The sequence below is a fragment of the Micropterus dolomieu genome, linkage group LG01 (genome assembly GCF_021292245.1).
Source record: "Micropterus dolomieu isolate WLL.071019.BEF.003 ecotype Adirondacks linkage group LG01, ASM2129224v1, whole genome shotgun sequence".
Classification (NCBI taxonomy): Eukaryota; Metazoa; Chordata; class Actinopteri; order Centrarchiformes; family Centrarchidae; genus Micropterus; species Micropterus dolomieu.
In genome coordinates, this window is record NC_060150.1 from 51,456,041 (window position 1) to 51,471,871 (window position 15,831).

Genomic DNA, 15,831 nt, shown 5'->3' on the forward strand with positions numbered 1-15,831 from the left:
AGTTGCGAACTAATCAATCAATCGACAGTCCTTGTAGCTCTAGTATCATGATGTTAACTGAGCCCACAATAGCATGCTAACATGCTAAATGTTATCATTTTCCAGAGCTGCAACACATCATTGATGAAAAGAAAAAGAAAAATCTAAAACTTTCTTTGATAATCGATTAATTGGCTAAAATGACAGATATTTGTTGTCCCCGGTTCTCAATTGTGAGGATTTGCTGCTTTTCTTGGTCTTAAATTTTAGTAAATGTAATTATTTTTGGGGTTAAAGACTGGTGTCAAGACATTTGATGATGTCACCCTTTCACTCTTAATAATAAGACAGGCTTTCTGATGCTTTACAGACCAAATGATTGAGAAAGTAAATGAAGTGGCCACGGCCTGAAAGAGACCCGTATGCTCAGAAGAATAATACGACGTCACATGGAGGCCACAGAGGTCAGCGTCTACGGGTTTATTTTTAAGTTGATTTCAGATTCAGTGTGACTGGGGCTGTTCACTCTTAACAGCAGCTGCTAGACTTCACCAAACTGAGAAAAGGGAGGTGTTAGTTTCTGGTGATGTTGATCACTAAACATGCCGCAGAGTAAAACAGAGACGTCAGGAAGTAGATGAACAGCTCATCATTGTGAACTGAAACCCGTCAGCATTACTTAGAAACCAGCAGGTGGACACTGACGGCTGTATGGGCCCAGAGCCAGATGTGAGTCTCCATATCCACAGCTGCCCCCCCTCGTGGTCACTTCACCCCGCAGTTCCCACGCTTACATCCCTCTGCATGCTATATGCGCCTGGAATCGATTACTACGGTCACAGAGTACATTATACTGCTCGGATCCCACAGAGCTGTTCTGGGGCCTGGTCTTCGTACGTGGGGAACTGAGTTTGTTTGATTTGACATGAGTCAAACCTGCAAACGTGCACAGTCAAGACTTTTTAGGGTGACTCTCCTTTTATGAACCCATTTTCAGACACCGGTACAGTCAATGAACATTAACACGTGAAAATCAAAACACAATGCTAAAAAGGTCACCTGTCTGTCATTAGGCAAAACACAACAACTGCAGATATATTACAGTGTGTAAATCATGATATTTATTTTATTAATTTCATCAGTGCACGGTCACATCTGTCTGCACAACACGCATGTTGGATGTTGAATTGAATTTCTCTCGACTGTGGCTGCCTGAAGCTACACTTTCCCTGTCCTGCGACTTCCACAAGACAACAAAAAGGGGAACAGAGCACGAGTGTTACTTTGTGGCTATAACAAAGCCGTAGACAGTGTAAAGATAACCTGCAACCCCTGCTGGAGCAAGAGAACTACACAACGATCAGTATTTAATGATTCATTAGGCTGTAATCAAAAACCATGGTAAGTCAAATTTTCGGGACAAACCGGACTGGAGTCGGGACAACTGCTCGTAATTCGGGACTGTCCCGAATTTTCCGGGACGTCTCGTCACCCTAACAGAGCAGATGAACCGGGCAGGAAGTCAGACATAGAACGGCATAGAGAATCCGGTCAATTTTCAAAATAAAACACCCTTTGCAGACTCCCGATCGTACATAAAGAATAAACACAGTTAAAACAGACAAAGGAAATAAATAATTTAACTACGTAGCTACTTAACTATAGTAGAAGCACAAAAATAAAGGACAACTGAACAAATAAGCAAAATCTGAACAAGTCAGCTAAATCAGCCAGGCAAAATGCTCTTATTCTGAAATGCTGCATGGATATGTAACATTAGCCTGCAGAGAGCGGAACAGAACGGGCTCACAGAGAGCTGTTCTCTGTAGTTGAAGCACACAGAATGACAAATTAACGTGTAGGCTAAACGCTGCGCTGCTTAAACACTTCAGTCTGAGTTGATGCCGGAAAAAGATGCGGCATAGCCAGTCTGTTCGGCTGACACCATGATCCCACATGTTTTCCTATGGTTTTGTTTGTTGTTGTAACATGTAACATTTTAATCGCCGCCTTCACGATTAGCTAATCGTGTTCCATCAAATCACAATTATCGCAATAATCGTTCAGCTCTACTGCACTTGCACAAGCATGATGACCCTGCAGCAGCTTATTATGACCCATATTTATGTTTCCTGTTAGGCCGTGACCTCTCGAGGCAGAAGAAGTCAGGTGACGTAGTATAAAGTGCGACAAAATCCATGATTCCAGCTAGCATAGTACAGCCCTGATTGATCCAAACTCCATTCAGAAAACAAACATTTTTAAAGTTGTTGTCCTGCTGTCTTTCTGACAGACCCAACAAAGCATGAATTCATATGTTTAACAAATCTGCATCATGTTGTAGTTATTTCGGCATCAGTTTGATCCGTTTATTGCTATTTAATCGCAGCAAAATGTTTATTTTGGTTTCACACTGCTGTATCGCAGGTTGTGTTTATTCACTTATTGTGTTCGGCAACGGTCCAACGAATCTGCGTTTGGTCTGAATGCACAGTAAGAAGGTGGTGGAGTGGATGAGTCAAGTAAACTCAGGACTTTCTCTCAGGAGACCGAGGTTCGAGTCAAAGGTGACATGTTTTAAGTCGTTTTGTAGATTACTTACGTGATGTACTCTCCACAATCTGTTCCTAAACCCAACCCAGTGGTTTTGGTGCCTAGACTAACCAAACTACAACCTTTTTTTACAACGTTCACCACGTGTTAAACATCACGTGACTTACACAACGTACTGAGAAGTTCCAGTACACCTCTTACTGAACCGGCACTTGCCAACGTTTGCACATGTTTTTTTGTGCAACAGTCTTTTATGTTGTTTAGTAGAGACTTTAAAATCAACCTATTTAGTTGTTCAGCTGTGAGGTCGTGTTGTTCTAAACCGATCTGCTGCGTGTATCTGAACTGTACCTTGTGGACACTGCGTCGGTGTCGTGGTGATGCCGTACAGCCGAGAGCGTTTCTGTGGCAGAAACTCCCCCATCTCTTTCTCCAAGTGGCGGTCTACAGAGACCACCGCCTCCCTGAAAAAGAACCACAGAGACCACACGCAGATGTTTGATGAACACACTTAACTTTAATGTGACAGTTCCAGTCAAACAACGCAGCGTTTACGGCACAGCAGGACTGTTTATTTCACATCCACTCAGCCGGTTAATGGACGTGTGACTGAGGTTTGTGGACAGCTTCATCGTAATCATGTTGACGACGAGGTTCACTCTGTAATGCCGCTGTACAGTCAGAGGGAACGTACACTAAACCATCAGCTGACTTCAGCTCAGGTCCAGGAGTCACATTTCATTCATATTATATCTGGTCCGTTTGTTAAAATATCCACCGTGTCCACGTATTTTAATGTAAGACCACATAATGTCTCTCCCTGTGTTTCTCTGCCAAATATACATTTGCTTACTGTTAACACACCTGGGTGGTCCGCACAAGTAAAGTCTCTGCGGGGAAACACAGCTCATTTTACAAAGTGTGAACTCATGTGACCACATGTTCATCTCACTATGTAGACGGAGCATCTTTGGCACAAACATGTTTTCATTTCTCTCAGGTTGAAGCTGCAGGTCGTGAAAACGTTCTACCTTCTGAGGCAACAGATTAAGTTTAAGAGTCTTTAAGTTTTAGTTCTTTATTAGTTACTAAGGCTGAAAGTATAAAGAACAATAATGAAGGCGGAGTGTTTTCTCAAGCAAACACTTCTATAAAATACTTTTTAGTTGTGGTTTTGTTGACAAGAGTGTCTGCAGCGCTCAACGTTAAACTTTTTTGCAACCGGCCCCACCGGGCTAGTGGGTTTGAAACTTACTGGCCCTCCCTCCAAAAGTTATTTATCAATGTTACAACAAAACCAAAGACTTATACGTTATGTTATACTGTTAACATGTTTAATCGGTTATTAAATACATCCTGGATATAAAAAAAAAAACTAAACTAAAATGTAATCAGGTTGCCATGGTAGCGACTTGTCAGTCACCTTGTAGCCCCGCCCTAAAGCCTCCCCTGCTTCCTGGTCTCTATTCCTCTAAATGGGACCATAGTTTACTAAATGAACATCATGCTGTGTTGAAGAAGACTTGAAACTAGCGACTGAGACCATAAACTCATCAGGAAAGTGTTTACTGAGGGAATAAATCAGCTGACAAGTAGAAACATTTTCTCATAGACTTCTATACAATTACACAGCAGGCAGTGGAGTCGCCCCCTGCTGGCTGCTAGAGAGGATGCAGGTTGAAATTCCATCTGCATGGTTTCACTTTTCAGACTCAGAGGTTGTCGCTTGATTAAGATTAAAGAAATAACTTTTGACAACCACTCGTCACACTACAAATCTGGATTAGCCAACTGCCATGAACTGCAGAACAACTGCAGGATGTTGAGTTTCTAATGCGATTTTTTCGTTTTCGTTTTTTTAATAGGCTACTGATGTTTTTGCACCGGCCCGATCGGCCCAGTGAGTTGCTATTTCAACTGTCCCGACGTTACTTTTTACTGGTTATTGTCGAGCCCTGGTGTGTTTTTGTGTGTTACCTCCTCCAGTCGGTGTAGTAAAGGTTTCTTCCAAAGGAGACGAGGGCGAAGGGATACTGGATCCCGTCAACGATCGTCCTCCTCAGCCTGCGGTGAGGATCCATACACTCCACCTTACGGGTACCTGCAGACCCAATCAGTCGATCAATCCATCGCCAACAGTGAGGAACGCATGAGCGGGAATACACCAACACATGAGATGACCTGTCACATGTTTCTCACCTGCGTCGGCCCAGCAGAGCTGCTGGCTGTCGAGATCAAAGGTCAGACCGTTGGGGAGCCCCAGGTCGTCTTTCACCAGGACAGTCCGATCTGTCCCATCCATGTTGGACATCTCAATTTTAGGCCCGTCTCTGTTCCAGTCTGCCCAGTACAGCCGCCTGCCGGACAAAACCAGTCAGACCGTCATCATTACCGCTGTTCCTGCTTCTGTTCAGGTTCAACGATCACATTTCTTCTCCTCTGGACTCAAACCAGGAGCTCGGTTTTTAAAACTTACCCGTACGCCGGGTTTGTGACGATGGGTCGAGGGTTGATCAGATCGGTGTCGAACAGGACTCGGTGCTGGCTCCCGTCCAGCTTGGAAACCTCCACGGTGTCACGCATGGAGTCGGTCCAGAAGAGGAGACGGGCCACGTGGTCGATGGCGATGCCTTCAGGACTCTGGAGATCTGAGGAGGGAAGGTTCAGACACCGTTCAGACTCTGGATCAACCCCATCAGCTCGCCCCACCGTCACACACTCTGTCTCTGATGATCCGGACTGGACTTATTTTGTTTTCTTTTAAAGCAAATGTGGTCCCTGGTACTATTTCATGGTACCCTATGAAATACGTCAATTTTAAGCATCTTTTATCATCTGAAAGAGTGTGTTGGTAAATAAAAATTTCAATAAGGAAATATTAATTAATATTATAATATTAATAATTAATTTGATGTATCATGAAAATACTTATTCATTTCAATAACAAACTATTACAAACATAATAACTGTAGGCTACTGCAACAGTAGGATTTACTAGGGGACAATTCAAAATGAATACATTGTTGCAGTGCATGTACTGTGAATTGTCCCCTATAAAAAACAGGTTATTACTTGACAGCCTTCATATGCTGCTGAACACAGGATATTAGTGGGTGTGATGGGGCTCACACGGGTAGCGCACATCCTTTACAAACCTGACCAAACATATGTTTTTAATTTTTTTTAACGGATTATCTGACTCCGCTCACACAGTCACGAAATCTACAAGGATCTTGCGTCTTGTATTTTCCGATGCGGTTTCACTTCTGTGAGTTTGTTAGCTGTTGCTACCGTGCCGTCTTAGATATGACAGCGTGTGTGTTTGTGTGGAGGAGCTGCTAAGCTGAAACACACAGACAGGACAGAAGTAGCTCCAGTAACCACCAGAACAACGCTGCGCGACTAAAGTTCAAGACTTTTGAGGCAATGAGTGAGAAGCAAATTCCCTGCGTTTGTGTGTAAAAAACGCTTGATCTCGCACGCCTGTTTTTTGGGGGGGACGTAGCCTAATTATATATATTTTCGTCATTCTTTCAGGGGGGGGGCGCCCCTTCAAAACAACGGTAGGGGAAACACTGGGATTCCTTCTGTGTTTCTAAGGAGGTTTCTACCGGGAGCCCAGTGACCACAGAGGTCGTCTCCTCTCCAAAACAAACGGACCCGCTCATTAAAACATTAAAGACACTGAATAAAGCGGTTTCATCCTAATTTAGTTGTCTCTCTTCAGCGGACACTGGGCGAGACACACGAGCTGACATTTTGAAGGGGTTATATATCTGCGATGGAAAACTGAGGACAGGGCGGCAGGCGAGTTCAGCTGGTAACATCCGTAACGTCAAGGGGCTTAAACATTGGCTCTGGATGTAACTTGCAGGCTGCAGATCTGAAAGTGACTTCCTGTTGTTTTCATTCCCTGCTGTAGTCCCTTTGCGTCCGGTTTACCTTTCGTGACGACCGGGATGATGTCTCCTCCACTCAGACTGGCCCTGCTGATGGCCGGCCCGGTGATGTCGGTCCAGTAAACCATCTTCTCCACGCAGTCGTAAGCCACAGCGATCACCACCCGGTCCTGAGAGACAGGAAGAGACAGAAGCTTTCATTCATCTGGAGACCCCCTCAAAGAGTCTTTTGTCTGAAGTGACAGGGCGTCAAGAGACTCGATGCTGACGGAGAGCTTTGTGTTCAGCTGCAGCACATTAACTGCTCTGAAATCTGTTAAAGAACAATTAAAGGGTTGTTTCAGAGCGACCAGGAATGCTCAGAAGTGGTTTAACTGCTTTCAGGACAAACAGTAACTCTGTGTGACTCGCCTTTAATATCTATACACGAGGAATTAATGTCGTCATCAGAAAAACCCTCCGAAGCAAAGATCGTTCAGTGTTTACCCCTAACCCCTTCCTGACAGGAATAACGGCAAAAACAACCGGAGAGAAATACAGAGTTTTGTTCATTTTCCCCTGAAACGAAGATCATTGTTGAAGGAAAAGTCTCAACATTTTGGACGATTATCGATGACAGGACATTCTTTTGATGACAGGACATGTTTATCTTAGCTTAGCACAAAGACTGGATGCAGGGAGAACCTGCTTGCCTAGCTCAATCAAAAACCTCCAGAGTGAGGTTGGATATCGAGACTTGTTTCTAAATTTAGGAGAAACAGGGATTTCTTAAGAAACATGCGTCCTTGAAAGCAGAAAGCTCGGAGCTTATGTGCTGAAAGTGGCGCATCTTTTTAACCGTGCTCACAGCATAGCTCTATGGATGGCCGTGTCGGTCCACCACGTTGGTCCAGACTGAAATATCTCAACAACTATTTGATAGATTGCCATGAAATCTTGTTACAGACAGTCATCATCCCCAGGCGATGGGATCCTAGCGATTTTGGTAGTCCATTGACTTTTTCTCTAGCGCTACCAGCAGGTCAAAGCTTTAAAGTATCCAGTAAAATATCTCAACTAGATAGATTGGCAGAAATTTTGGTTTAGACATTAATGCTTCCTATTGTCACTGTGAGCATGTTAGCATGCTGGTGTTAGCATTTAGCTCAGCTCAGTACAGAACAGCCTCAAAGCGTGGCTGTAGACTCTTCTTCTTGTTGCTGAATGTTCTGGTTTCTTGTCTTACAGAAATAATGTGATAAGAAGCTGATGCAGGATTTGATTAAAAAAAACACAAACAGGATTAATATTCAGAACCAGAATTGTTCCTGTGGCTCCTTAAAAAGTCTTAAAAGATCTTAAATCAGGGAAATTAAGGTGTCTTAAATTTACCCTAAATTTGCTCTGCCAATGGAGCGTTTATGGCTGGTGGGAAAACTTTTACGCACAGAGGCCTACGATAAAACGTCTAATTATTGTGTATTTGTTTGATTAACTTACTATTAGACAACGCCCATTAATATAAGTTTTATGTTACAGTAGCTGCAGTAGTTGACGTCTGGCTATATATTTCAATATAGGCAGTTGGGCTTGGAAGATGTGAGTTTAATGGATTGATCTATAACTACTACATATATAACTTTCTGAAGTGTCTCTTTTCACAGTAATTTGTTTTCCTCCGTGGATTATCCATGTTTACCTCTCTCTCTTCAGCAGTAAGTGAAAGTTAAGTCCCACCTGGCATCGATTCCTCACTACCTTTCTTCATAATGTGTTCTCCTTTCTGTTGTTTTAGTAGTTTATGTTAAATTTAACACAGCAGTTGATAGGGCTGGACAATGTGGCCAAAAATGTTATCACGATAAAAAGTTTCATATCCTTCGATATTGATAATTATCACCATAAGTATCAAATTGTAATTTCTTTGGAGTTTAAAGGCTGATATTTGCCCCTGAGTGAAAGTTAAAGAAACCTGATAACCATCAGTGGTTTAAACTCTTCTTTATGGTCAACACTTGAGGCCAAACAGTGGATCACTTCACAACACAACTATTTTAAAGTCTTTGTCAACAAATATGCACGAGTAAAAACTTTTTTCAGTTTCAAAATTCCTAATTCGTGCATGATTCAAGTGAAAAAAATCAAACATTTATTGAATATTTATTGAACATTTGTTATATTGTTAAAAAAAAATGATATTGCGATAATTCTTGTTATTGTTTTATTGTCCAGCCCTAGCAGTCGATGAGTTCACCTTCACAAACGGACACGATCAGTTCACCAAAAACATGAGCATGTTCAATGATCGGTGCTGTTTGAGCATGTTTATGCACAACACTGCCTGTCTGTGCTGTCAGACTTTCACATTGTATTTGCATAACACTGTATATCCTCCCACGTAGTTTTTGTATGTGGATGTGTAAACAGTCTCTATGTACCCTGATTCAGAATATGCAAAGTCCTTCGTCTGTGTTAAAAATAAAAACGCCTCTGTTGCCAAATATGGCCATGCATCATTCATTAAAAGAGAGCTGTCTTCCATCTGCTTTCTATCAAAGAAATAGTTTCAACACTTTGATGTTTGTTGGGGTCGTAAAACATCTCAAATTGAGTTTCAAAATGGTGCAAAAACCCTGAGCTAGCATTTTTTGTGTGTTTTACAACAAATTCATATAATTCTTTTCACAACATCCATCTTGTTGTTTTCCAGGTTTAAAAGGGTTAATAACCGCTCATTAAGGCAGCACTTGTCAAGTCTAAGTCACCTAAAAGATCTAAAACCTGTTGGTGTTTTTTGTGGTGAAATGTAATCTAAGGTTGTCTTACGGGGATGTGCAGCAGAGGTTTGGCCTCCTCCTTTGTGATGTTATATCCGTTCAGAGGGACGTGTTCGATCTTTCCGCTCTGAGCGAATAGCAGGTGTGTTCCCGCAGTGACAGGGTGGACGTCGGGCCGCGGCGTCGGACCCACCGGAGGAGGAGTCACTGCATGGTCAATACCTGCGTAGGAGAGGAAAGGTCATTGTTCAAGTGAGGCAGACTGTATTCCTGCATCCCTGAGACGACAAACAGCATGGAGGTAGAGGTATAATAATCATGACTCACATAGAGCGGTGCTGCCGGGTCCGGTCCGGGTGTTGGGGATCTCCTGGCCGTTGGCATCCACACACCAGCACTGTCCGATGCTGGCGTGGCACTGCGTGGGCTGGTAGGCTCCATGTTCGTCACACTGAGGGACATAGTGACCGACGGCCGGCCGAGGACTGAAGAAGGAGAAAAACCCGGAGGTGGAGGTGGCGGTCTGGACACTCTCTCTGTGACTCTCACACCTGGTCTTCTCTTGCTCTGCGAACACACACATCTGCAGCTGTTAGCAACATGGAGAGCTCTGCTGAAGGCGAGCGTGGGACTCATTTCAGAATCTGGGTTTAATTTGGACTTCAGAAGTGTTTTGTTTCTGTCAGCACTGATACGCTTTTAAAGGAGCAGCTGTGGCTCAGGAGATAGAGCGGGTTGCCTGTTAATTGGAAGGTTGGAGGTTCAATCCCCGGCTCCCCCAGGCTGCATGTTAAAGTGTCCTTGGGCAAGATACTGCACCCCGAATTGCCCCTGGTGGCTGTTCTGCCAGTGTGTGAATGTCAGTTTCTCTTTGAGCACTTAGGCTCAGTGTGTGAATGGTGAATGCAGATGTACAGGTGCTGGTCATATAATTAGAATATAATCAAAAAGTTGATTTATTTCAGTAAGTCCATTCTAAAAGTGAAACTTGTATAATGTACACATTCATTCCACACAGACTGATATATTTCAAGTGTTAATTCCTTTTAATTTTGATGATTATAACTGACAACTAATGAAAACCCCAAAATCAGTATCTCAGAAAATTAGAATATTGTGAAAAGGTTCAATATTGAAGACACCTGGTGCCGCACTCTAATCAGCTAATTAACTCAAAACACCTGCAAAGGCCTTTAAATGGTCTCTCAGTCTAGTTCTGTAGGCTACACAATCATGGGGAAGACTGCTGACTTGACAGCTGTCCAAAAGACGACCATTGACACCTTGCGCAAGGAGGGCAAGGCACAAAAGGTCATTGCTAAAGTGTCCAAGCACATTAATAGAGAGGCGAAGGGAAGGAAAAGCTGTGGTAGAAAAAAGTGTACAAGCAATATGGATAACCGCACCCTGGAGAGGATTGTGAAACAAAAGCCATTCAAAAATGTGGGGGAGATTCACAAAGAGTGGACTGCAGCTGGAGTCAGTGCTTCAAGAACCACCACGCACAGACGTATGCAAGACATGGGTTTCAGCTGTCGCATTCCTTGTGTCAAGCCACTCTTGAACAAGACACAGCGTCAGAAGCGTCTCGCCTGGGCTAAAGACAAAAAGGACTGGACTGCTGCTGAGTGGTCCAAAGTACAGAGCATTTACATAATATTCTCATTTTCAGGATCATACTTTATATTCTGAACACTCCCTAAAAGCCCACTTTCTTCTGATCGGCCTCCCTGAAACGAAGTGTGGAGAGACGAGAGGCTATGCGAGACGAGGCAGCAATCAAGCTCCCCCTGACAAAACGGTGACTAAATTAACGTGCAATATAGTTGACGAAAAATGACACTAAAATGTAATTCATAAAATAAAAATGTTAAATCTTTTTGTCTGAGGAGACAATGATAATGAGGAGACAAAATATTACAGGCCATATTTTCTCCCTCAAACCTCAGCGGTATTTTTATCTCTCAACCAGGGCGACGCCTGCTGCGCGAGGGAAACGTTACTGTGGAGGATGTGAACTCTGGTGATGAACGCAACATCCTAGGGAGAAAGAGGCGCTTAGATATTTGGTCCCATTTCAAATAGAGTGAGCCGGACAAAAACACAGAGTGCCTAATTATGTCGGACGGCAATGAGGTTATTAGATTTTTGGAAAAAACACTACAAACTTGAAGACATTGAGTTAAGTTAATGTCTCGTTTGCAATAAAATTTAGAACAAAGCTAACATGCAAATTTGACATTTAACATTTTATCTATATGTCCATCTGTGGCTGACTTCTTAGAAAAGAACCGCTTTGAGTGTTTCTGTCACTCCTCTGTGAGAAGGAGATTAAGCTAGCAGCACCTACATTTGGAGTGCACACGTATTCAAGCCTTTATGGTAACTGAAGCGGCCCAGAGCGAGCTGACAGGCAGGTTAGAGACTTTATCCTGTCAGTTTGTCTCTTTACAAAGACAAGTGTTGCAGTATGAGAGTCCTACTGAAGACAGGCTGTGAAGTCTTCATGTTACGCCATACGAGAACCACTTAAAACATTATTTATCAAACTGGCTCGGACTGGATGGATTTAGCGTGAGGATACACATGTGACAAAGTCTGGTTTTAAAAATAAGGCGTCTGTGCAGGATGGAAATAAGATTAATTAGATTATATTCACAGAAAGTATAAAACATATAAGTGGCTTTTAATGGCCATGTGGCCATTAAAAGTAAATGGACACATGTAATTTACTTAATCGGACCCTCTCGGGTGTCAGCCCCCCCACTATAGTCTCTCCACATCCTGTGGGAAACACTGAGGAAAAAACACATTTGACTGTTTAATTTATGCAGTGGTAAAAAAAAAAAAGGCAAAATAAATGTTAAAAATGTGAAAAACCTTGTTCAGTATTCAGGAATGTTTTTCATTATATTAAATTTCTGCCAAGAATTTTCATTTTGGTGCATCCCTAACTTTTACTTTCCTGTTTTCAGGGGAACATTTTTCTAAAATCTGATATTCTTTGCTTTTAAAACTCAGTTGGTTTCTTCTCTCTCATAAGTAGTCATAGTCTTAACAGGGCCGAGCAGAGTTTTCTCTGCTGTTTTGACTGTTTTTACCAAGATTGTTGCGCAAACAATCTGTATTTACGGTGACGATCTTGAGTAAGAGGATATAAATATCGTACAAGGTTTGACCGGTAAGAGAGATGGGAAACCAAAAAAGCAAAACTATGGAAGATGAAAAGCCTGGTTATTCATAACCCATTAAAATTATGGGTGAACTAATAGGTTTACCAGGTAAATTAAACTGTTTTTATTTTCTATTTAACCCTTTTAAAACTTGTATTTTATTTTTCCGTTGCTGTCATGTTTTACATAAAGCACAGTGAGTTGACTTGTTTTTAAATTTTGCTGTACAAATAAACTTGCCTCGACTTGACTTTTCACAACGTACACAATCAAATTCCATTCAACAGTTTTTGTTTAAGGCTACAGAATATTCTGCAGCGGAGCTCCTCACAGCTCTACTTTTATTTAACTTTTTGTGTTTTCTTGCATATGAACAGACTTCAGTACGTGGCAGCTGCAGATAAAGAGCTGTGGAAGGAACCACAGATTAAAGGCGAGCAAGAGGCTCTTTATCTCTGCGGTCACATCCAGGGGCCACAGTGACATCTGGAAGAGCCTCCTCACGCTCCTATCCTCCAGGGTATCTGAGAGACGAACCACAAAGCAGCCATAACAGCCCCGTCTGACTGACAGCGGAGTGTCCTCACAGCGCCACGTCTGCTTCCAGCAATCAGCCGAAATAAAACCACAAACAGCAAGAAGACCCTCTGATAAGGGGAGCGAAGATCAAAGACCGTCCGAGCAGACAAAAGGAAACAGACGCTGTGACAAGCTTTGACAGGGGAGCAAAAAAAGTACTGTACTTTCAGAGGCCAGGGTCATAAAAACAGCAAAAATATGACAGAAGTCTGGTGTGGTGGAAGGAGCTGTAATTAGCTCACTGACACCTGCAATCACCGAAGGAGTCTGGAGGTTTTGGACGACGTCGGACCACCAACACACAACAATAACAACAACAACAACAACAACTAAGCAGGCGGGGAAAGCTACCGCTGTAAATTACACCTGCCGTCAGCCAACCAGGTGTCTGCTTGATGACACATCAAACCAGGAGGAAGAGAACATCAATAAAAGCATCAACAGGAAATGTATTACTTTCACACTTAGCTTTGGTTGCTAAGCTTTGATTAGACAATCATTGTTTGAGGACAGTGTTTCCCACATATGGACTTTACTTGGGCGGACAGGTACAGTAACAGCCGACGAAGAAGACAAGTTCTGTGTCTTTTTGGTGACTTATGCGTACTGCTGATGGAGAAAGTCAGCAGAGCAGAGAGATACAGGGAGAGACAGGAAGAGCCGGGGCCAGCAGGTGTGTTTGCAGCACAGGTGTAGGTGTGTGCGTCTAAGTAAATACTAAATTGAGGTTAAAGAATGAAGAAGAATAAAAATGGTGAAATAAGAAATGCTAGAAATGGAAAATTTACCATGAGTTTTCTCTTATTGTTCTGTGAGTCGGTAACCCTGAATAGATCCGAGGCCGCTGACATGAACCTCAGCTGTGCGCCGTCAAGCGTCTGTTGAGTCTAATGTGAAATCTGTTTACACTCAGAGCGCCAACCTCTCTGCTCTGCTGTCACCTCGATGTTTACACTCTGCAGCTTCCATTCGTCACTGGCTGCCACACTGAAACGTTTTCGTATTAAAGCTCTTTGTCAGTCAGCAGACGGTATATACACTCAAGTACTGTGCTTAGGTACAAATTATTATTTTTATATATATATATATAAATAAATTAAACTATCCAAGAGTTTATAGGAGTACTGCTTGTACATTAAGAGATTGGCAGAAATTCAATTGGTAACTATTTTGGTAATCGATAAGTCATTTTTCATGCTTTTCCTGTTGAATATTTTTATAATTATGAGATTTCGACTGACAAAACATACATTGTGAAGGCGTCACTTTGGGCTCTTGGTAACTATGACAACATTTCTCACTATTTTAAGAATATTTACAATTGATTGATGGAGAAAATAATCAGCAGATTGATCCACAATGAAAATAATTAGTTGCAGTCTGATACAAAATTCTTCAACCTCAACCTTTTACATGAATGCATGAGGAATAATAATCTAATAATCTAATATATAATAGTACAAGAGATCTGAGTACTTTGTCCACCACTGACGGTAGTTAAAAGGACCACTCTGCTGCTTCAACACCTTTTAACCCGTTCATTTAAAACCGTGTAGTTTACACTCCTGCTACTCAAAGATTTCTCTCGAGGCGGCAGGATTGTTTCAGACAAACAAAATCAGTTTGGAGTCTCTGAGCACACGGGTGTCGGAGCGTTACCTACCTGTGGGGCTGCAGTGAAAGCCGTCACCGTGGAATCCAGGGTGGCACTGGCAAGAGAAGGAGCCCTGCGTGTTGGAGCAGAAGGCGTCGCGGTGACATCGGTCCTGCTGACACTCGTCTACGTCTGAACAGGTGGAAAGAAAATAAAGATGAAGACAAACCAAAGAGCACAGACCGCATCAACTGCCATCTTTGGATGTAGTACCAATAATGTCCACTAGGTGCTGGCTCTGAAAACAAATGTACGACTCGTCCCTCGAAACGTCCATTTGAACACACTTTAAAGTCCTCAGGGTGAACCTCGTTTCAGAGCCGAAATGGTGGACTGACAAAGACTAACATCGGCGTCCACCGAGCGGAGCAGCGACCAGCTCTTAAACTCGCTAACTAGCATGTTGTATCTGGTGGACCCATTTTCATTCCAGGGCCCAGTTGTTCAAAAAATTTAATCTGGATCAGAATCCGGATTTGAAAATCCCATGTTTTGCTATGCAGCATCAGGTAATCCATCTTACTTTTGTGCCGGTTTTTCAAAGCAATGTTGGATTGGATCACCCTTATCCACATACAAACTTTTCAGGATTACCAAATCTGGATTTCAAGCGCTCTAAATGGGACCACATATCAAAACATAGGCTGTTAATGATACAAAGACCAACAGGTAGAACAGCCACCGTCGGCTCACTTTAATTTGAAGAGACCGAAAACGCACATTAAAACACAAGTTGTTATAACATAAGTGAAGTGTTTTCACTTCTGATGATTGTGCCTTTGTAATTAATTTACAGTAATAAGCGAAATACATTATTTTAGTTTGATACTGTCAGCTGTTTGTGGGTTTATGTTATGGGGACAAAATTCTGTTTTTTTTATTTTACTACTATCACTAAAGTTTAAACAAATCAAGTGAAAAATATAAATAAGTGTTTATATATATATGCTGCTACATGGTAAAATGTTGTATAATTTGACAAACCTTGAAGTTTCATGACATTTTGTTCCAAAAATCCACCCTGAATCCACGCTTCTGTTAGGATCAGGATAATCCTGATTTTTTTGGATCCCAATCCCACTTAAAACTTTTGAACAACACAAACTGAAGGTTTGATCCTGATCAAAACCAGCACTGGATTAGGTGATCTGATTTCAGAATTTTTTCTTTTGAAAAACGCATGTTCAAGATTTGATCCAATCCGATAGCTGAAATCCGATCAGATTACTTTTGAACAA

At 42.2% G+C, this 15,831-nt stretch overlaps 1 protein-coding gene across 1 annotated transcript in view; it reads right to left on the minus strand.

Moving 5' to 3' along the window:
* The window catches only part of LOC123969148 (nidogen-1-like), a 65,634-nt gene that overhangs the window by 4,415 nt on the left and 45,388 nt on the right, over window positions 1–15,831 (minus strand). The window contains exons 12-19 of the mRNA XM_046046274.1: window positions 14,603–14,725; window positions 9,515–9,754; window positions 9,237–9,409; window positions 6,475–6,601; window positions 5,009–5,180; window positions 4,732–4,889; window positions 4,510–4,633; window positions 2,884–2,996 (exon numbers count right to left, since the gene is read on the minus strand). Coding sequence (XP_045902230.1) covers window positions 2,884–2,996; window positions 4,510–4,633; window positions 4,732–4,889; window positions 5,009–5,180; window positions 6,475–6,601; window positions 9,237–9,409; window positions 9,515–9,754; window positions 14,603–14,725 — 1,230 coding nt within the window. The remainder of the gene's footprint in view (window positions 1–2,883; window positions 2,997–4,509; window positions 4,634–4,731; window positions 4,890–5,008; window positions 5,181–6,474; window positions 6,602–9,236; window positions 9,410–9,514; window positions 9,755–14,602; window positions 14,726–15,831) is intronic.